This window comes from Rhinopithecus roxellana, chromosome 2, assembly GCF_007565055.1.
Source record: "Rhinopithecus roxellana isolate Shanxi Qingling chromosome 2, ASM756505v1, whole genome shotgun sequence".
Taxonomy (NCBI): domain Eukaryota; kingdom Metazoa; phylum Chordata; class Mammalia; order Primates; family Cercopithecidae; genus Rhinopithecus; species Rhinopithecus roxellana.
In genome coordinates this window covers 185380792-185405017 of record NC_044550.1, presented here as the reverse complement: position 1 = coordinate 185405017, position 24226 = coordinate 185380792, and the positions used below count along the sequence as shown (strand labels likewise).

The following is a 24226-nucleotide window of genomic DNA, read 5'->3' as shown; positions in this document are numbered from 1 at the left end:
AGAAAACAGCTCCCAATGAAAGAGATTGGTTAGATCATTATCTTCCTTCCTGAGAGCATAAACAACTCTGATTCATAATAGATCTTCTTGCTTGTTTTGCAGTCTAAATGAAACATATTTCAAAAGTAAAACCTATATCTTTATTAAAAATATAATTTTGTATACATGTGTTTGTGTATCTGTATTAATTTATTTTGTCTTTGTTTCCATAATAATACTGTGTTCCTGTCATCATGCTTTTACAATAATATGGTTTTATCTGAAATTTTAAATTGGAGATTGAAATATTGACAATATTGAACAGCTTGTTATAAAACAATTAGCGAAAAGTTTTCAATTTTGTAAAATAAAAAGTAGGTCAGGGTTGAGCCAAGCATGGTAGCATCTGCCTATAGTCTTAGCTACTTGGGAGGCTGAGGTGGGAAGATGAAATAAGCCTAGGAGTTTGAGTTTGAGGCTGCAGTGAGCTATGATTGTGCCACTGTACTGTAGCCTGCATGACAGAACGAGACCCTCCCTGTCTCAAAAAAAAAAAGAAAAAAGTAGGTAGGGGTTAGATAGATGCAGAAATTACCATTTAGGGAGCATCTACTATGGATCTGGAACCAGGTTTTCACAAGGACTTTCCATGTGTGATTTTTGGATAATTTGTATAGATTGTACAGATTTTCTTTGCCATAATGTCATTATCACTAAAATGAGAATGACTTTATGTTCCATTTTATTGAAGAGTTGTGACAATGAAATGAATAAAACACTTGGAACAAGCCGTGACACATACAATGATCAATAAAATATTAACAGTAATAATAATTATTATTCTTATTAAGGTTTATTTGGCTTTTTCCCTGAAAGATAAGAAAAAAACATTAATCAAGATCTTTTTATAGAGTCAAATAAAGTGTTCGTTTAGGATGTTCAGAAAGGATGAAGATATAACTGTATCTTCATATTTTGTTAAATGAGAGGGTTCAACTTCAAGTTCCATTATGGTGCAAATTGATAGACTTGAAAATTTAAAAACTTTGCCACTTCTCAGCATCATGATTCAAAGCCTAAAGACAAAAAAGAACCACATAATAGAAAATATATTGGTTATGTGAAAAATTACAAGAATCTCAGACCAGTTATATATATATAGTAGAGATGGGGTCTCACTATGTTGCCCAGGCTAGTTTTAAACTCCTAGGTTCAAGCGAACCTCCCACCTCGACCTCCCAAAGTGCTGGGATTACAGGTGTAAGTCACTGCCCCTGGCCAGTTTTTAATATTTTAAGACAGGTATCATTACAATTACTAAGTGTCTTTTCTAAATGTTTCATAAAATTCACTGAAGTCATCTAGGCTTTGGGAATTCTCTTTCAAGAGTATTTATTACATGCGTAATGGTTATAGGACGATTCAGGTATTTTATTTCGTCTTCTATGAGTTTGGTAGTAGATGGTTTTTAAGGAATTGGCCATTCTTTCTAAATTGTCAAATGTACTAGCATAAAGCTTACAGACTTTTCTTCTTATGCTTTCACTGGTTATAGAATCTGTGGTTATATTTCTTATTTTATTGTTGATTTTAGTGATGTAGGTCCTTTGTTTTCCCATCTTTGTCAGTCTTTGTAGAGGTTTATTAATGTTATTAATCTTTTTTGAGAAATAGCTTTTGCTTTCATTAATTTTCTCCATTGTTTTCCTGTATCCAGTTTATTTCTGTTTTTGTTTTTATTTTTTACTTTATTCTGCTTATTTTAAGCTTATTTCATTTTGATGAACTGAGAAGAAAATTTTAAAATATTGGGCCAAAACCCAGAAAGAACAGAATTCAAGAGAGTTAAATCTTGCTATTTCAGTGAAGACATGTCTTGATTTATCAGAAGTTACCTGAGGCATGAACCAGAACCTTTCCAAGTCTTCTGGCTTATGAGGATAAGGTAGGTGTCAGCAAAGGGAGCAGAAGGAGGTCTTTTATGACGCTGTACTTCTGATTGAACCCTGAAGACATTAGACCTAAAAATAAGTGAAAATTCCTTTTCTCTCTTCTTTTTCTTTCCATTTGTTTCTTTGAAAATGGTAGCATGACAAGGGGCTAAGGAGTTTCAGAGGCCTAGCAGACAGTAGCATCCCTGTGGAATGGGAAAGTGGCAGTGAGATCAGAGGTCTGATAAGGAGCAGAACATAGAAGGTATCTGTGTGATCAGGTAATTAGTTATATACAAAAGGGGAATTACCTGGCTGAGGTAGGGTTTCTCCACTCTAAAATTACTCTTCCCCCCATACTGTACTCCTTGCCCTTTGTAAGAAAATGCCCTATATGAATCTCACACTTAAGGAATGGCATGGGGAACCATATGTAATAGGTGAAATTCTTCTGTATGGTATATTTATTTACCACATTTAATTATTTAATCATTTATTTATATCAACATGGATGCTTGTTTATTTTATGCTGTCAGGTATAGTCCCATACAATCTCATTTATTCGTTTCTTAAGTTGAATTCTTAGGTATTTTAATCATATGAAGGAACTTTATGGGATGGCTCCAATTATGAGCAATTACCACAACCATAAGTGCTAACTGAGTACTTCCTAGTGTTGACAGATGTCGATTTTCTGTTACTATACAGAACACTATAAACTGGGATTTATAAAATCCAGAAGTTTCTTTGGCTCAGTTTGGGAAACTGAAAAGTCCAAGAGCATGGCACTGGTATCTGGTGAGGGCCTTTTTGCTGCAACATAACATAAAAGGCATCACATGTGAGACAGCAAGAGCCAAAGAGGATTCACTTTTGTAACAAAGTCTCTCTGGCAATAATGAACCCACCCTTGGGATAGTGACATCAATCCATTCACGAGTGCAGAGCTCTCATTAGTCAATTAATCCATTCATGAGGGCAGATTAATTGAGTTTTCAACACATAAACTTTTGGAGAACACATTCAAATGATAACACATGGTATTAGTCAGTCAATAAACCTTTAAAAAGTATTTCTATGAATTTATCTGGGCCTGAAGGCATTGCTCTAGAGATATAATTATTTGGAAATACTAAGCAATGAAATAAAAATTTCTGTAGCTTTCTTGGAAGCACAGAACCAAAACTACACTAGCCTCCCCTATGTATTTTACCACATGATGCTGTCCAAGGTTTTCATTGTCTCCAGTCCATATGGACTGTAAGCCCAGCTCCAGGAAGATGCCAAGAGTCTAAAGGGGTTGAAGTTTCCATGTGAAATTGAAGCTAGATCCCAGCCCTATTACTTCTCCAGAGAAGATACAAAAGTTTCTGGGCAAGCTTTGGAAAGATGTAATTGGTCCAATTTTTATTCAGACTAAACTGGAATATGTTATTCCACTAAGGACTGATGTCAGAAAGATATGTAGGTTTATTATTGCTTACTTACATCAATTATAATGTGGGCAACATCAACTATGAGTCTTACAAAATGCATGCTAACAAAGTTATTGGACATTATAATGTGAAACTTAAAAAATTGTGACTAAATGGGCACATAAAAAATGTATAACAACTGTTGTTTTCAGGGATTGATTCTGATTCCCCTGGCAAAGACTGTCCTCTGCAAATCTTAATAGTTTCCAAGACTCTCCAATTTTTGTGTAATGAATAACTGTGTTAAACATTTAAAGAAAAACTCTGATTCTGAAAAACTATAACTATTGAACAGGGTGCTCAGAAATCCATGAACTTTTCTCCAAAAAATAAGAAACTAAATCATCTGGACTTCTCCCCAGATTTGGCCTTTTAGTCTATTGTAGTCTAGTTAAGTGTTCTACTGAAGACTCAAGGTAAATATGTAATGATCTTGTATCTCCTCTGTGTTAATGAAAGCAAGCATTGACTAAACATAGTACAGAAAAAGAATAGAATTTAAAAAATAGAAGATGTTTTAAATAAACAAAAAATTTTAATTATTTTTTCTTCTGTTTTTGTTTTATTTTATTGCCAAATATCTTATTATTTAAAACTTATTTTGCAATATTTACATTTGTTGGATTGCATATAGGACAGAAGGAACCCTAAAGCATAAATATTTCAAACTAGCTGAAGATAAATAACACTCATTGGAATTATTTTTAGATGTTTGGAAATCAGTTGTGTTATGTTAAAAAAATTGAGTTAGACTAAGGTAAATTTAAAATTAACTCATTTTGTAGAAAGTAAAAGAAAATGGGCCAGGCGCAGTGGCTCACGCCTGTAATCCCAGCACGTTGAGAGGCTGAGCTAGGCGGATCACGAGGTCAGGAGATCGAGACCATCCTGGCTAACACTGTGAAACCCCGTCTCTACTAAAAATACAAAAAATTAGCCGGGCGAGGTGGCGGGCGCCTGTAGTCCAAGCTACTCCGAAGGCTGAGGCAGGAGAATGGCGTGAAACCCGGGAGGCGGAGCTTGCAGTGAGCTGAGATCTGGCCACTGCACTCCAGCCTGGACCACAGAGGGAGATTCCGTCTCAATAAATAAATAAATAAATAAATAATTAAATAAATAAATAAATAAATAGAAAGAAGCAAAGTCAAAGAAAATAAGGAAGGAAATCATAGCTATAGTTATGCCCCCAAATTATATATTCTTTCATTCCTTCTTCTAGAGTCTTCAAAGTTCATGCACCATTTTTATTATATACTAATGTCCTACTAAATGGAAAAATCAATCACAGAAATAATTTGAAGTGCTTGTTTATTTTGAATACAACTCTAACAAGATGAATATTCTATGTTACTACATCATTCCCATAGGTTATAGTTGTGCATAATATTTATAAAAAATAGAAAAGAAGAAGAGGAAGCAAAAGAAAAATAAAACAAAATTTAAGAGATAATAGCAGGAGAAAAAAAAGTTTCTTATTTCTCATGTATATGTACAGCTCAATAAACATGTTACCTGGGCCAGGCATGGTGCCTCATGCCTGTAATCCCAGTATTCTGGGAGGCTGGTGTGGGAGGATCACTTGAACTCAAGGGATTGACACCAGCCTGGACAATATAGCAAGCCCCTGTCTATACAAAAAAAATAATAATAATAAAATTAGTTGAGCATGGTGGTGTGTGCCTGTTGTTGCAGCTACTTGGGAGGCTTGAGCCCAGGAATTCAAGATGAGCCTGGACAATATAGTAAGACCTCATCTCTACAAAAAAAAAAAAAAAAAAAAAAAAAAAAACATAAAAAAATTAGCCAAGCATGGTTGCACATGTTTGTAGTCCTAGCTACTTGGGAGGCTGAGGTGGGAGGATCACTTGAGTCAAGGAGGTCAAGGCTGCAATGAGCCCTGATTGTGCCACTGTTCTCCAGCCTGGGCAAGAGAGTGAGACTCTGTCTCAAAAAAAATTGTTAAACAAAAATTTAAAAAGAAAATGTCACCGTAATCCATGATTATGTCTTTTCTAGCAATGTAAAATAAGAAAAAGTGGAGAATAATGAAAAGAAATCTTTAATATCAGATATGCTAAGTAAAGAAAGACCTTCTTAGATCTCAGTTCGAATCTTTAGTGTAGATTCCTTCATTTGCTCCTCATAATGTTTATCAAATTTTTCATTCAGGGCTACTGTAAAGTGATTTTTCCAGTCTCCTATAATTCCTGTAACAAAAAAGAAAGTGCAGTAAGCGTTAAGTCTTCAGAAAAGAATCATTAGGTTTGCTAATTTCATAACTTTCATTCACACCTAATCAAATATTATTCTTGCAATTCTCAATTTTAGGAATAAAATGTATACCATTAATGATATAGTTATTTGGGCTTACAAAGATGGGCTTGTCCTAATTCATTTAAAAAAAAATGACAAATTTAATTCTCTGATTCTTTCTTCTCATGCCACTTTATTTTTTCTGCTCAAGTTTCATCTCAGTTGTTGGGGCTCCCTGGATAAGATCCATGTTTTACCCACTCTCGAGGTGTTAAATATCGTCTTAATGCTGTTAGCACTAAAATCCAGACTTAAGCTTTATATACAACTGCCTACATGACTTTGCCACCTGAAAGATGGCCAAGTTTTTCAAATTCAATTAGTTCAAAAATAAATTCATTTTATTCCTTATCATATTGTGTTTTCTCCACTTACATTTTAATGACCTGTGTAATGTCAACACCAGGTATCTACACATAAGCTCGGAAGTTATTTCCTTAACTACATCTAATCATCTAATTCTTTATTTATATTCAGGCTTTCTTTTTTTTTTTTTTTTTTTTTTTTTTTTGAGACGGAGTCTAGCTCTGTCGCCCAGGCTGGAGTGCAGTGGCGCGATCTCGGCTCACTGCAAGCTCCGCCTCCCGGGTTTAGGCCATTCTCCTGCCTCAGCCTCCCGAGTAGCTGGGACTACAGGCGCCCGCCATCTCGCCCGGCTAGTTTTTTGTATTTTTTTTAGTAGAGACGGGGTTTCACCGTGTAGACCAGGATGGTCTCGATCTCCTGACCTCGTGATCCACCCGTCTCAGCCTCCCAAAGTGCTGGGATTACAGGCTTGAGCCACCGCGCCCGGCCCAGGCTTTCTTTATATCTATCTACTGACTCTTAATGACTTCTCCTGCTACTGCCAACCAGAGAATGTTTCCCTTCTGGGTAATTACAATAGTCCAGCAGGCTTTTCCTGTTTTGCTTTCCAACACACTTCCAACACTCACCTTGAAGAAGGAAGTCGCCCTCTTTTTTAAACTGTTCAAGAGTTTACTTGCCCTCTAGCTCAAGGAGCTCTAAACTTTCCCACTGAAATAACCCAAAACCCAGCAGACAGAAAATGTGTATCCTAAAAAAATCATATAGGTTCTGAGGGTATAGTAGCAAGCCATCATTTGCAAGTATGACAACTGTTTTAAGTCCTTTGTAATATTTATATGTAGAATTTTGACAAAGGAAACAGATAGGCTGGGTGCGGTGGCTCACGCCTGTAATCCCAGCACTTTGGAAGGCTGAGGCGGGTGGATCACGAGGTCAGGAGTTTGAGACCAGCTTGACCAACATGGTGAAACCCCGTCTCTACTAAAAATACAAAAAAGCCGGGTGTGGTGGCGCATGCCTGTAATCCCAGCTACTCAGGAGGCCGAGGCAGGAGAACTGCTAATTCTGGGAGGTGGAGGTTGCAGTGAGCCGAGATTGTGCCACTGCACTCCAGCCTGGGCAACAGAGCCAGACTCTGTCTCAAAAAAAATAAATAAATAAAAGGAAACAGATAATCAAAAGAGTACATAATTAAAATAAAATTTGAGAATTGATTCTCTTTTCAGTGGCTCCTTGTTTTGTTTTTCCCTAGTACCAGGTTTGTTATTTCTGTTATTTTAAAAAGTCCCTGATGCTCTCACTGACAATATGGTTCAAAGAGCAAGATTCGATTCTATTGTTTGTTTCTGCTTCCTCACATATCAATAGACTGGTGTCACAATACTCTGAATATCTGATTATCTGACATGCCTTTAAATTTGTTAACTGGCTATATCTCATCAGGCTGTGCCTCCCCCCAAATAGAATTTTTTTCTCCTTATATGTTGATATTTTTTGCTAAACAGAGCTATATTTGAATTTCTATTTTTTGCCACTTACCCTTGATAGGTGTTTGCCACTTGTTAGAAAAAAATTTGATGAACCATTCTAAACTTATTTCTTCAACTCAAAAAGAGATAGGAATAAAATGTTTCTGCAGAATTTCTGGTTAGAACTTAAAGGAACTATATGATATAAGCTGTAACACTGAGGCACATAGTTTTGGTTAATGACAGCTAGTAGGGTATGATATTATTTCCAGTGCTGCGATTGAAGTGTCTGCTCGTTATTTTTAACATAATATGATGCATATACTAATTACTCAACAGATAATTGCAATATAATAGAAGTGTAACTTAAAGAATGTGTTCAAATATGAGAGACTGCTGAAGAAAACTTAAGCTGGGTTCACAGGCATTAAAATACCTCACTAGAGTTTTGCTTATAACCATATCACTTTGTGACCTCCTCTATATCGAGGCAAACCACAAGACTTTCTCACCCTTTCTCATGAAGGGCGACAGTTTCTGGTTCATAATTTCATCTGGCATTGTTGTGTAATTTGTGGATGGATTGTTCTTCATCTCCTGGAATGAAGTATGATGTATAATCTTGTCCACAAGTTCCTCTGATGGCTTCCTCTCCAGGAAATGTATCAATTTTATCACCTCTTTTCTGATATCCTAGGGAGAGAAAATGTTTTGAGAACTAAATTGCTAAAATTGCTAAAACTGAATAAATCACTATCTAAATGAAAGAAAAAATAAACCTTTCTCTTTGCTCCTACTGATATTAGATTTAGATTTCTAATGAGGAAAAAACAAACACTTTGGGAGAAATTTTTTAAAATCTGTTTTAAGTATAATTTTCCTCATCCATAAAATGTTTATAAAAGATACCTTAAAGATTATTCAAAAAACTAAATGAGATAGTATTTGTGAATGTTTACTGTAGTCCTTGATGCATAATCACACATAATAGATGTTATCTATGAATACAAATATCATACTCAAACCCTAAAGTCCCCTGTGAAAAATCAAGTTTGGGGGATAAAAATATGCAGGCAATTTTCATTTTTTTCCTAATTTATTGGTGTAAGTGAGAAACAAAGAAACAAGAAAAATTAAGAAAAGTTGTAAAAAGTCAAATACTCACAATGCAACATCAGTTGTCTATATACCATAGCTACAAACATCCCCATATCTGTGCCACTCCTATAATATACCCCGTTATTCAGCTATATCACTCAGTGCAACTATTTGCAATACTGATCGCAATGTGCACATTTCTCTCTATGACAATCAAATGCTGTTTCTAAATTCTCTGCTCAATAAGTTGTAGTTTGCCTTTTCGATTTCAGCTTATCTATCAATTTATTTGGGATAAATCCTTGACTATTCTAATTTTAGGCAGATGACCCTGTTTTGCTCCCATAATTGTTTAAATAAATCTAATTTACCACACGTGTATTTTTTTAATGTTTTATTGCCTATCTTACTCGAAAGAGAAGTGGGGATAGTTAACAAGTACAAAAATAGAGCTAGATAGAATGATCTAGTATTTGATAGCACATCATGGTGACTACAGTCGACAATAATTTATTGTACATTTTAAAATAATTAAAAACTATAATTGGAATGTTTGTAACACAAAGAAATGATAAGTGCTTGAGGTGATGAATACCTCATTTACCCTGATCTGATTATTATGCATTGTGGGCCTACATAAAAATATATCATGTATCCCTAAATATATACACCTACTGTGTGGCCATAAAAATTAAAAATTAAAATTAAAAAAGATGATGCTTCAAGACACAAGAAAAAATATTATGTGTATACATGGGTATAAAGTAGGCATCTCATATGCATGTGTACATATTTAATATATACACATAATCTTATTTTATATATACATATGTGTGTGTGTGTGTGTATATATATATATATATATATATATATATATATATATATAGTGATAATATCTTTTTTTTCCTACTGGATATATTGTAGAAACAAATAAAAATTAATTTGTATATTCTTAGTCTTCTTATTAATTCAAATATAGAGGAAACCTAAACATGGCGATTATTGGTCAAAATCAGGAGTAAGTAGACATGGACAATTTGGAATGGAGGAAGTGGAGTAACTATTTAATTTTGTTTGTGTGTATTTCAAATTCACTGTCATTAATAGTCTAGTTACAGAGCACAGTATTGGATAATATAATAAACTATAGGCCATGACTGCTTTTCTTATTCAAATTTGATCTAGTATTAAATTCTATAAATAATTTAACTTATAAAATGTTATTTATGATTTTATTTTAAATAAATGCTCAACAAAAAAAAGTCTAAAATTACTGAACTACTATAAAGGATTTTAAAGGTTATTCAAATGTATGAATAAAACATGGAGATCAATTGCTTTTTTGGTGATAGTAAAGGATAAGAAAATAGAAGAAATTTCTCATCTCTTAATAAAGAAACTCATTATATTTTCTATGTTTTAAAAATTATGAGATATATTTATATATCTCATTTAAATAATAAAACTATCTACACCACCTACTACCTACTACTTAACTTATGGAATAGAACGTTCACAGTTTTCTTAGTTTTTTTTTTTTTTTCTTTTGAATTCCCTTCACCCTCTACTCCCATCCCACAAAAACAAAACAACCAAAAAAAAAAAAAAAAAAAGAAAAAGAAAAGAAAAAAAACTGCTAATTTCAAATTTTTCAAATTATCTGCTCTACTTTATAGGTTTCAAACTTAGGTATGTATCTGTAGACAACATATAGTTTGATTTTACCTAACTGATATGTGTTTTTGAAGCATATTCCCTTTCATTATAATATAATATCTAATTGTAATACAATAAAATACATTATATATAGATTCTTTGGTATATGTATATCTGGGTTGTTTTCAATTTTTGCAGTTATTAAGAATGCCACTATGAAAATTATTGAATATATAACCTAATGTACACAAGTGAGAGTTTTTCTAGAGTATATGTCTAAGAGTAGAACTTCAGGGTCTTAAACTATGTGCATGTTGGCCTTTGCTAGATAATGACATGTTGTTTCCACGGTGTTAGTATCTTTTTATGCTGTGATCAACAGCGTGTCAGTTTTCACTGATTCGCATCCTAATATTTGTTATTGTCAGATATTTATTTATTTATTTATTTAGACCGAGTCTCACTGTTACCCAGGCTGGAGTGCAGTGGCATGGTCTCAGCTCAGTGCAAGCTCCGCCTCCCAGGTTCACGCCATTCTTCTGCCTCAACCTCAAGAGTAGCTGGGACTACAGGTGCTCACCACCACGCCCGGCTAATTTTTTGTATTTTTTTTTTTAGTAGAGACGGGGTTTCACAGTGTTAGCCAGGATGGTCTCGATCTCCTGACCTCATGATCCACCAGCCTCGACCTCCCAACTGTTATCAGTGTAGTGGGTGTAAAACCGGTATCTCATAGTGATTTTTATTTTGGATTACACTGACTAACAATAAAACTGAAGAAAAACTCGATTGTGGGAAAATTTTAAGCCCATAAAAATTTGTGTATTGATATTTCAGCATTCTCTTTACACTCTTCTTCTGGAAGTTTGAGTTGATATATATGAGACCTTATCACTGTGTCTTACATACCAATAACTTTTTTATTTTTTAAATGCTAATACTTAGTAAGAACCATTACTTTTCATCAAATAGCCTATTTATCTCACTGTGCTACATTCTATGGAATTTCCTTAGCTCCATCTTTTACTTCAACTATTCACTATGTAGCCATGTCTAATCTATTATTGAACCCATCTCTTAATTTTCCATATTTATTTTTTAACTATTTTTAGAAATTATATTTGGTTATTTTTTTCAGATCTGTTCTGTCAATTTTAATAGTTTTTGTTTCTTTATAATTTTTAAAATTTCATCGTTTATTTATTTAAACATAATAAGCATGGTTATTTTATAGTACCTATCTAACAATTGCAACATCTCTACATTTGAAGACTAGTTAATTACTTTCCTATGTTGATTCCTTATGTGTGAGTGTGTGTGTGTCTATGTGTGTGTCTGTGTGTGTGTGTTATTGTTTCATGAAGTCAAGTTCTTTCAAAGTTTTTCTTCGACATTTTTGAGACTTGCAGTTTAAAATGTATTTATTTTCAGAATATTTTTATTTGCTAGCTTCAAATCTATGCTAAAGTATCTGGATTATTTTGGTCCTTTTCTTTTAAAAATTTAGGAGATGGCTGTCATCATTTATTAAAAGGAATATTTTTGTATCCAGAGTATTTTCAAAAGCCAACTCTTAGAAATTACCAAGTTGCTTATGTGTTTCAAGTTCCTCACCTCTTTCAGGTCTTCATAGAAAAGAAATAGTACACGTGGACTCTTTTCCTTTTCCCACCAAGATTTTACATGCTTATACCAGGAACCATAAGGAACTAAAATTAGAGAGAAAAACAGTGTAAAAGTGGTATCATCTCTAAAACTGCTTGAAAACTAGTGTTCAAGCAACAATAGCAACAAATAAATATAAATAGATGATCATGAAATGAGAATAGATCAGCTGTATATCCTAAGCAGAGTTCTCTGCAGCAAGAGAGGCAAAGTATGTTAAATAATCTGTGTATGCAAAAATAGTGTGAATTTTATCATATAACATAGTGTATGACAGAAAAACAGTAGGGAAAGTTCTCTCATCAATTTGATTTAAAGCTTATGAGAAAATTCTTGAAACTGATGTGTGTGTGTGTGTGTGTGTGTGTGTGTGTAAAATCACGTTGTTAGTGAAGGGAGTTGACTTAGTGAAACTAGCAGTGGTCTAATAGTCAGAAGAATGTAGTTTCGGTCTCAAATTTACCATTTACAAACTAGATTTGGCAACTAAAACTAGTAACTATATGAGTATTTATTACACTATTAGTTTACATGGTAAGGGGTGCTCTCCTAGGTACTCTTAGTGTCATTCTCACTCCAGAAAATTAGATTTTAGAAATGATGTAATATAACCAAATGCTATCTCTTCCTTTTTCTTTCTCTTCCCTCACTTATACTAAAAATGTTTCATAAAATATAAAGCTGACAAAATAATATAATGTTGTGTGAGTTAAAAGGTTCTGCTTTGCCTGAAGTCATTGTATACCTCCTCTGTTCTTTGACTCCATTAGGGAATTTTTCTTTACAGAAAACATTCAACAATGAAATTTATAGTGATCTTATTTATCCCTTTGTAGTGACACAAAATTATATTTGTCTGCCCTACAGTGGAGGTCTTGACAGTCTTAATGCATGTTTTACTCATTATGCTTTAGTAGAACTGTTCCCAAAATGTAGCAACATACACAAAGCACATATACTTGTCTTAATATTATCATGTGTAGATATGAAAACTCATTATTATTTTTCTTTATAATTGTTACTGCATGATCAGAATGGCCTTCTTTCGTGAATACTAGACTATCTTGCACTCTTTCTTCCTCAAATCTAAACACTTGAGTCAAAATGTTTAATGAAAAGGAAAAACTTGCCGGAATATCTGCTCAAGTAACTCTTGACAAATTTGAGAAATCTGGTTAAAATATTCAGATTGCACACTGGGTAGAATGAGGAAGAGTTTTGTAGATAGTCAAACTTCTTTGTGAATTCCAGATTCATATAGAACCTAGCAATTTTATTGAAAATAAACGAACATTCTCTCTTCTCTAATCTCTTCCCCCCTCCTTGTTCAATAGAGTTGTAATAACATGATGCAAAACATTTTTTCTACTAAAAAGAGACAAGGCTGAAAATCAGACACTGAGTCTCAATCTTGTAAAGTAAAATTGCTACCACCAACCCCAAACATACTTCTATATATTTATTTTTAGATGTTGGACCAGAGTGCTCAGATTCTGCCATCTGTCTATATCTGGACACAGTGTGGTTGCTCTAAACCTCCAGGCACCTTTAGAATTTCTATGTTTTAACTATGAATCAAGGATGAAAACATACCAAAACAGATAAAAGCTTTTACTCGGAGATGGCATTTGTCTTATATCACCTTGAAAAAATTCAGTGTAAAGAAGCTGTTCCTACCCTGTCCTTGCATGAATTTCTCCACAAACTCTGGAAAGGATCCAGGATTTGGATGACCAGCCACCATTAGAAAGAAATAATAAAAGGAAACAGCCACATCCTTAGCATTCCGGCAAAGATATATTATCTAAGAGAATGAAATTGTATATTAAACCACTTAACATTTTTTCAAACAATCTCATCAAGATTTTTTATAAAAAGGATTTATGTTTTCAAGTATAAACATAATACATGTTCATTTTACAAAATACATAAAACATGTACTATTATTTATAAAGGCATCTTCAATAACCTGAGATGACAGTGGTTTTTGTAGTGTTGTTCTGTTTGTTCTCACTACAAACAGAATAACATTATTATGCCATTTTCACATAATACTCATTTGAGTGTTGTAAATTTTCACATAACACTCATTTGAGTGTTGTAAATTTTATCAATATAAATTAAGTCAGTTACATTATTTATTATTCTCAATCTAAAAGTGAAGAGACAAAGCTGAAATTTAGTAATAATATAGCATTGAGAGTAAATCAATGAGAGTAAACCATTTGACGTATCGTTCAGTCAACTATACTGTGCTCTGGTCTTTATACTACACCACCACTCTACATAACTAAAAAAAAAGAAAAATAGCTCTGAGGTCTCTTCACTTTCAATATTGCAGGAAATAAAAAACATGTTTATGAGGTTCTAGTTATATGCACATTGATCTCAGTGAAAATATAATCTCTGCCAACAGCTTGTTAGTTTCTATTTTACATGCAAAAGAAATAGCAATGAATTAGTTATCAGAAAACTGTGGTTTTAGTTTCTAGTTTTGGCACTAAGAGTACAAAGTACCAGTAATTTTTGACCTAAATGTTTTCTTTACTAAACAAATGATTTGAGTTAGATCATCTGTGGTCTACTCCAGGTCTGATACTCAATGTTACATGAGAAGACCTGTGAAAGTAAAGTCCAGTATCCTTATGGGCATCTACTTAGTTCCTCAGGCACCTAAGCAATGTCATGAAAGGATATTGTTGAGTCTCCACTGTTTGTGGAATGCGATTAAAGTTACTACATTGTCTTACCAATGACAATTTCTAACAATTTTATAGAAATCTAGCTTGTTCTTAGATGTATAGCTCTCATTTTATAGCCCTCTTGTAAAAGCCTTTAAAACGTACAGAATAAAAGTGAACATTTTTCATCTAAAATCCATCATTAGCCACATCGAACTTTTCCAGTCTTACTTATGATTCTTCCTAGTTCTTTTCATCTGTTAGCTGAGAGGAACCCTTTGCCACAGTATGTATTAATTTACTTCAGAATTTTCACCCCTTGTCTTCTTTGTTCTAGTCTCTCTTTCTTGAATGTTTTCCGTTTCTCAAAATGCTATCCATATTTTATAGCTTGCCTTCAGGTCCTCCATGAGGCTTTTTATTTTCCCAGATAGAAAAAAAGAATGATCTCTCTTTCCCTAAACTCCTATTAGTTTATATTCTTTCTTTTGGCAGATCTTATTCAATACCCCAAACTTTTTACTGTGCATGCTTATTTTTCTGTCCTCAAGGGAAATCCAGTTCTTTCCTGAAGATATGACTTGCACTGCATCTCTCTTGAGTCAAAGTTATCAGTTTCCCAATGATTCACTTGTGATTATAATCTATCTTAAAAATTCTGCACCTATTCCTATGATACTTAACTAACTAGTCTATACGTCTCCTATCTGATGCCATTTCTAAGCTTGTAGTCATTCCCTTGCTTTAACTGAAGATTTGAATACCTGCCTCATGGTTTCACCTCCATTCAAATTCTTTTATCATTCTGTGTGATTTTATTGTTGGAATGTGTGATCTACTTGATTCTCTAAGTTCATGTAGTTATTGATCATTACTTCTATGTTACTTCAGACTTTTGTAATCACTTTTGTAACCAAATACTGAATAAAGACTTCACTATAAAGGTTTCACTTTTGAAGCATTATCCTGAGCCATAATCTTTTCTTCCAAGAAATCCCACTTCTTCCTTCTTCTCCATCAGTTATTCCACATACCTCTCCTACAATCACACCAATGGCTAAAATCTGTTGACCTGTTATTTATATTATCCACTAGTCTGTTACTTTTTGTCACTTCCTTATCTTTATCGCTTATAGTTTCTGCTCCATCATTTCAAATATCCTTTATCTATTTGCATAAAGGATATTTACAAATATCCTCTATCTATTTGGTTTTTATTGTTGTTGTTGTTGTTGTTGTTTCTCTGTAAATCACTCTGGAAATACCCAAATATGAATCCCTCCAATTATCTCCTACTCTTTGATAACCCTTGAAAAATAAGCAGTTTTGTGAAGGCTTGGACTATTATAAATGTATGGTACCTGTTTCCATTTGAGAAGTAAGGAGTTAACAGCAAGTCTACCACCTATCCTCCAAAGGAAAAACGTGTCTTGGTCAAATCTCTTAAAAAACAATAATGACACATCTCCTGGAAAGTATATAACTGGTGTTTACTAATGAGACTGCCCTTATGTATGGAATGACTTCAGCAGGACGCATATGGTCGATCTAGGATTGCAAATGATAAAAACTAACATGGTGATCTTTGATTTTTGTCTGTAGATCTATAGGAAATGTCAAATATGCCATGTAACAGATTACAAAAACAGAATTGGTGGTCTCAGACTTCATGTTTTTCCTGTATTTTGAGGTCATGTACAACATTATTTTTAAAGAGCAAAACTGATAGTGTAAACTATCAGCTTAATATGTCTATTACTCCTCATTACCATTAAAATGGCAGAGTCCAAACATCTTAACTTGACTTTCAATATTTTTTATAATCAATTCCTAGCTAATCTCCCTTTACTTATTTAGCCAATGTATACACTTAATCAAACTCAACTAATTTCAGATGCCCCCTCAGATTATCTCTGAATTGTCATCCCTCCTATACACCATTCAAATATCTCAGATGTTGCTCCTAGATGCCTTCCCTACCTACAGTGTCTGAGTTAGAATTCTCTCTCTTACTTGACCTATGATACTTTTTGTCTAGTCTGTTAACCTGCCCTTTTTCTCCAATGGACTATGTGTCCATGAAGACAAGACTTGCATGTGTCTTATTGTTATGTCCCTAACATGTAATAGGCATTCAATACATAGTTATTACATGACAGTTATCTGACCTATCCTTTTCTGGTTCATTGGCATGCCTAACAACACCAAGCACAGTATTTTGCAAAGGCAGGACATTTAGTACAATTAGTAATAACAACAAATACAAAAGTAGCTACCATTTATTGTTTACAACATGCTGGAAATATGTGAAGCACTTTACAAGCATTATCATTTAATCCTTAGAACAACTCTATGAAAAAGATGTTATTATTATCTTTCTTCTACAGATGTAAAAACTTAGGCTTAGGGAGTTTAACTGGACTTTTTAGAACCACATCTGGCAAAACACAGAGTTGAAATTAAAATATAGATTCTCTGACAATATTGACTGTATTCCATATTTGTTAAATGCCTATAGATTCAATGAAAGAATAAATTAAAAAGTGTGTATAGCTGATGAGATCATTAGATCATTTCTTGGAGTTGGATGAAGTTTTGAGAACATTTGACGCTGGTTACCTTACAATTCTTTTCCCAAAATGAGGCAGGAAGAAGTTCAGGTGGCAAATGAGTCTTCACAATTCTAGGAGAATTCATCTCATCTAATTGTTTTACTCCTGATTTTTAAAAAAGTAAAGGTTAGGCAACTTCAAAAATTATAACTACTTATGTGGATTTATATAGATATTTATAAAACAGAAGTAACTCTAAGATTCTATATTGTAATTAGATTGTACATAACACAAAGTATAAATTCTTGGGGGAATAGACACCCCATATTCCATGGTGTAATTATTATGCATTGCATGCCTATATCAAAACATCTCATGTGCCCCGTTAATATTTACATCTAATATATATTCACAAAAACTAAAAATTAAAAAAGATTCTATATTGTGTTCCTAATAATAATACTTACTATGAAAGAAAGAACTATAAATAGAGAAAATTACAGAGAAAAATATAAAATGAAATAAAATTTCATCACCTGAGAGAAATCATTAATATTTTGGCAAGCAACCATCTATACAAATCTACTTATGTTCTCAAATTTACAGCCATCCCAATACCATGCACACAGATGAATGTTTTGATAGCTCCTAATTCTTTTTGTCTCGATATATTATGTTTAAACTGCACTATCAAGAAACATCCAAAAATTTTTAATGATTTTATAGTGTTATACAACCTTTAACTATTCTTTTGTTGATTAGCATTTAGGTTGTTTCTAATTTTCCACAATATTAAAAGAATGTGTGGCAAATATACTTTTGCATGTATCATTGAAAAATTTATGGGTATTTTTCTCAGTATTTAAAATATCATCACATTTAACCCACAGAGAAATACATGTTTACATATTACTAAACTCTGCTGAAGGCATATAAGAATTGTCCTTATTCACTATATTCCAGACACATACTATACATATGCTATACTGCAAAGCCTGTCAAGAATTAAATTTGAATATAAATTTATATGCTGTCTTATGTAGAAGACCTGATACTAATTTCCCTTCTTGCTTATGATCTTGTTGCCTGTACCATCTACATACACACCTTAGAATATATGCAAATAGTTTTTAAAATCAACTTGAACGTTACCATTCATGAGGTTTTCATTTCTGCATTCCAGGAAAGGTATTCGATTAAAAATTGCATCTTCTTTACACTTTTCCACATCACCCTCTTTATAGATCATATATGCAATTTCACTAACCCAGGTTGTGCCTGTAAAAATTAAATAAACCTGAGTCTCCTGCTGACCATGTAGAGTTGATGACAGGAGTGCTGGATTTATAGATGGATAAAGTTGGAAGGCACCAATACAATACTATTTAAAGGGTGTCTGAATAGCCACAGACTCAGGAAATGTTTTCTATAATATTTTATGTTCAGGACACAAAAATAACCTCAAAAGATAAAGATAAATATTATAGTAGGGCACACCTGAGACCTGTGTCCAAATTTGTTCATGATGAATTGTGACATTGTGCAAGGTCTTAACAGTTTTGAACTTAAATTTTTACATCTAAAAAGTAAGAAGGCTTGAATAATAAGTGATGCACGCAAGCATGCTTCTATTCAAAAATTCTACTGATGGCATATTATGTCTCACGTTGGGTCCTAGGTCAGAAAACTTAGCAACGGATAAATCTGGTTCCTGTCCTATGGGAGCTAACGGCCTTTTGAAGTCAGTGACATTGTTCAATAACAAAATAAATTTTGTTTTTATTAAGATACTATTGTGTAGTATGGCACAGGGATTTAAATAACTCCAAAGAAGGAATCTATAACACAGTGTTCTGCTGCTACTGTTATTGCTGCTGACATGATATTTTGACAAGAAATGCTTTTGAGAGGATGTGATCCTTCAACTTAGCCTTAATAATTACTGGCATAAATTCCCCACTTGTGGGAGGTAAGAAACAATTCTACCAGGCAGAAGCCCAGTCTCTCTTTTTAATCTAAAGTTGGTACTTAAGAATGGTATAGTAGTTAGGAAAATAATTGGAAATAGACTATAAGACCTAAATCAAAGAGCCTATCTGAAGAGAGGAATTGGGGTTCAGGCAAGCAGATAGCAAGCCTTGTAGTTCATACTAAAGAATCCAAGTTGTTTTTTAAAAAAAATCGTGGAAAAGTACTGACATATATTATATTAAGCGGAAGAGCAAGATTATCAGAATTGTGTTTTAGAAGAATTTATCTGGTGCCAGAATAAACACAGTAGTAGAGTGAGGGATCAATAGAAAGGGAGACAAGAGACGTGTTAAGAGTCTGACTGTGAGACATATCTACCACACTAAATGACCAAAACATTTTGATTGATTACAAATGCCAGATGAATAAGCAAGAGAGATTGAATCTAGAATAGCTCACGGGTTTCCTCTTCAGATGACTGGTATTGAGCTGCCATTTATTCCAATAGGGAAGAAAATAAAGAAGAAGATTTAGAGTCAAGGTAATGAAGGGAATACTTAGTGTGTTTGGCTTTATTTTCAAGTGGTAAATGGAATAACCAGATGGAGAAATATGAATTCAGACTAGTCTAATTTCTAAAAGTCTATAGTTGTAACACTCCAGAACTCTGCTTAAAAATGGAGTTTTGTAGATAGACTTAAAGAGCCGGTGAGCTGAAAGAGAGTTTTAGAGTATCTGTAAAAAGTGGTGGTCGTACTCTGTATATACAACAACATTAATGATATAGGGTAAACAATTTGTAGTTTTAAATCTTCATTATGGGATGAATACAGGTTCATTATGTAAGTTGTGTAAGTTTCTAACTGTGCTCAACAACATCCATCTGTCAATGTGCTATTCAAGTTATAGGTAAAAATTGTGGTCATGGAATAGAGCTACCTTTTCTATGTTCATATCAAAACTACTGCATCTGTTCCTAATATAGAGAATGAGTGTGTACGACATGAACACCTTAATATTTACCATTTACAGTGGGTTTATTATTTTTAGGTGAAAAAAGAATAACAAAGAGATTTACCAGATTTAGGATAGGTGGCAATGACAAGATCATCTGGTCTTGCCTGGAATGCTTCCACATCATCCCAATATTTGACGAAAGGTTTATACATTAGAATCCCATGGAGTTCTTCAAAGTTTTCGTAATAGTCAAGTTCAGAATTCATTCTGGTACACTGAAAAAAACTGTGTTTTATACTTTGTATGTACTTAACAATATTTCACCATTAACAACTACATATATCACGGGACCCTCCTACATACCTAGCACTTCTTAGTTGTTGCACATATGGGGCAAAAACATAGTAAAGTTGCATATGAAATAGTTTTGGCACATAGAGAGTTTTTAACCATATTAGAAAGATGTCTAACACATAAAAGAATAGGAAAGCACAAGTGATTATGAAGTAATATGCTTAAAACTAAATAAAAATATGGATATACTCAATTATATTTATTCTATGATAAATAAAAACTACAGAGCCTTCAATTTCTTTCAAAATTGCTGGGGCATATAAAAAGACAAAGAGGTCAAGAATTACAATATTTTAGCAAATTATCCAATTATGTATACATCAAATAACAATAAAGATCATTACATTTGATTATTATTGCTGGGTATCTAAGTCAAAGATGTTTTATTTCCTGAATATGTATCATTTTATTAAAATAAACCAAATGCTTGCTGAATGTATTTAAAAGAAAAGAAGATGAAATTAATGACCCTGTGATGGTTATATCAAAGAAATGGAATCTTGAGAGTATGAAGGATTCCTCTGTGACCTTGAAAATTACTTTTTTCCCCATTTGATCAATAAGGTATTGGATACTCCCATTAAATGACTTGGCTAAAAGTTGTGCACATGTACCCTAGAACTTAAAGTATAATAAAAAAAATTAAAAAAAATAATAAAAAATAAAATAAATAAAATTTTTTTAAAAATGATAAGGTTAAGCAAGATGGTTATCATTTCCTAATTCATCTCCTGATCCCACGACAATCTATTTCATGTTCAAGGTTACTAACAGAATTTTTAATTAGGCAAACTTTCTTTCATTAGCTTTCAAATTCCTTTACTATCTTTTTTTTCAGCTGCCAAACTTACCTTATTTCGAGTTTCTAACATAGCTTCCCAACACATTTTGCCCTTCCTGACATTAGCCTTTCTAGATATTCCTCCTGTTCACATTTGCCCAAAAACCTGCCTAAGTTCTTCTACACACATAAATTGCCCCAGCCCTTAGGACAATCTCAAATTTTAAAAAACTCTCCTCTATGTGATATCAGATGTAATGTCACCAAAAATATGAGATTTCTATTTCCAAAATACAAATTAGTCTTATCAATAAATCACTTGTTCCCTAAGCCTTCTCCTTAGTCTCAGAAAATAGATCTTTCACTAGAAGAAATGTGTATAAAATGCACCACCATTTGTCCTGCCTATTGGTTTGTTTACTCATGTGAATTATTTTCTTGGTGTTCAGCCAAGTTTGTAAGAATTGGCTTATAGTCAGCTGGGAGTGGTAGATTTATCATTAAGTGGTGGGCTGACTTCCAGCTACCCCTTCATAGTCTATTTTGGTCTGAGAGGCAAAGTAGGTGGCATGTAATAAAATATCTGTTCTCATTTTGTTCCTTTTGGTAAATGGTCTCATATTACAATGTATGGATTTACTTCCTATGTGATCGCCTTTTTCTCAAAAGATCTATTTCAGTTAGCAATTGTCTACTTCCTATCCTGAGTACATAGGTCAGTTCTTCAGAAAGAAACATCAATAAAAATTGTTTACAATGTGACTTATAAATTCAATTAAACTCAAGAAGTGTTTTTCCTTCCCTCTCTCCTTCCTCTCTTTCTTCCTTCCTTTCTGCGTACTCCCCTCCTGCATCTTCCAACTTGCCTTTTATACAGCAAATACTCCCTGTGTGAATGCCTACCCTGTTCCTAGGCCCTGTGGCCGGTGCTGGAATACTATGATAGATATAGATACATAGGGTTCTTATAGTCCCCACTTTCTTAGATTTACCTGTACGAGGGCAAAGTGACTGAAAGTAGAGACTATCCTTTTGTACATCTTTCTATCTCAGTCTCCAGCACTATGACACAAAGTATATGTTCAGAAATATTTGTTAAGTTTGATTATTAGATCAAGGAGCTCTCTAGTTTCTACTAAGGATTCACAGATTTAAAAGGCAATATATGTCAATGACCTACATATTAATGATTTACCAAGTACTGTGGATTTCTGTCATGTTTATCTGAAGTCTCTTACATGAAAGTAATGCCACTATTTGCAAGTCCCCCTATCACAGGAACACAAAACAAAAATTCAATCTCTATTCTACCTGCTTATACCCCGATTGCTTTATTTTCTGATTAGTAAAATGGAGAACATGTCCAACATTCAGCACTTTTAAGATAGCAATGCTACTGTAATTTTACATTAAAGCAATAAGCAACAAAACTCTATATCAACATAAAATATTATTTTTAACAGCAAACAAATTATTTTAAAAGGTTTTAAATACTTTACATCATTAATTAAAGTATCAATGAAGATTTTGGTCTTTGTATATTTCATTTTTTAACAGCTTTGTAATATACAATTTGCATTCTATATTTTCTATATCTAAAATCTATGTATTAATATTAATAATAAAAAGTACAACCTGTTTAGTTGATCCTGTGAAAGAAATTGATCTAGTTTAGATCTCTTCAAATATCAAGGTAGATCTTAAGCTGCAAAAAAAGATGAGAACCACTTCTGCATTTGGAATGTTTCTGGTGAGTTTATATTCTGAATGCCAGAGAAGGAGGCGGAGATTAATTTGGGGGCTTGGCTTGGTGAAGTCCATGATGCAATAATTAATGTAGATATGAATCCATACCTGCAGCTGCAGTAGCCACACAGAGTCATGTTCATTCGTAGAGATGTAGAAATATCCTGCTGTTATTTTTTAATTATTTGGCTAATATTCAAATTCCTAAGTCTGTTGTCAGGGGTTGGGGAAGAAAGAGGGAGAAAAGGAAAAGATGAGAAAGAAGAGACCTGGAGCAAAACACAAGAGAGACTGGGAAGGGGGAATCCCTTATTCACTCACTGACAAATAATAACATGACTATGGTTAACTGTCAAAAGAATAAACTTATTGGAGTGAGGAAAGAGAAGTCAATGAGGAAAGAAATAACACTGCAAGGACCCTCAATCAGACCTAGCTCAGTTTACTAAGGCCTGCCAACGAAGTCATTGGGTTATATCATAACACGTTAATTGGAAAATGCCTATTTAAACTCTTTGCCTTTAACTCTTCAGCAGACCTGAGAAATTTAAAAAGCAGATGACAGCTAAAGAAAAAACGTAAACATCACTCACCTTTCTATTATTATTTTAGAAACCTGACTTTTCTCTGCTCAATCACAAAATAGCGTACTGTGAAATGTTCAGGTAACAGTAGCTACCGACACTTGGAATTTACACAAGAGAATTAGAAAAATAAATGGCCAAGAATTTGTGGAATCCACAAATGCATTGCCTTTCTTTTCATTTTTCTGCATCTACCTTGTTCCTTAATAAAATTCTCCTTTGCTCCACCCCATCAACACCTCCAACCCTGTTATTTCTTATTTCTCTCTTAATTACAATTAGATTACATTTCCCTTGAGAGGCTGACTCTTACAAGACTCTATGCTTCTCTTAGTGACTTTAAAACTTTGAACTTTCTCCTAACTAGTATTTATTTTACTGTGTTGTAAATCAATGTTTACTTGTCAGGAGTACTTTTTAGGTTATAAATAGTTTGAAAGCAGGTTCTTACTCTGTAATGAGCATTTTTTCTGGCATCTAGTAGGCTAGGCATTGAATATGCATTTACTGAATAAAAGTGGCTGATTTATTCAAGAAATATAAGAAGTTAAGGGGTCAAAGTTGTTACAGAAAGCAATATCTATCTAGCCTTATGCAAAATGAGAGGTGTTAAGTGGTTTCTGAAAAATGGGGCATTTCGTAATAGAAAATCAAGGTAGAAAAAGAGTAACCAGGGACCCAAATTTAGATTTTGATTTTACTTCA

At 33.4% G+C, this 24226-nt stretch overlaps 1 protein-coding gene across 1 annotated transcript; it reads right to left on the bottom strand.

The window, feature by feature from the left end:
- Window positions 1-4676: 4676 nt before the first annotated feature.
- Window positions 4677-22930, bottom strand: SULT1E1 (sulfotransferase family 1E member 1). Its single transcript, XM_010371441.2, has 8 exons — window positions 22827-22930; window positions 20178-20331; window positions 18281-18406; window positions 17196-17293; window positions 13573-13699; window positions 11845-11939; window positions 7989-8169; window positions 4677-5592 (listed from the first exon to the last, which is right to left on the bottom strand). Exons 2-8 carry the CDS (start codon window positions 20320-20322, stop codon window positions 5480-5482), a joined length of 885 nt encoding a protein of 294 aa, XP_010369743.1. The 5' UTR covers window positions 20323-20331; window positions 22827-22930; the 3' UTR covers window positions 4677-5479.
- Between the last annotated feature and the right edge of the window lie 1296 nt (window positions 22931-24226).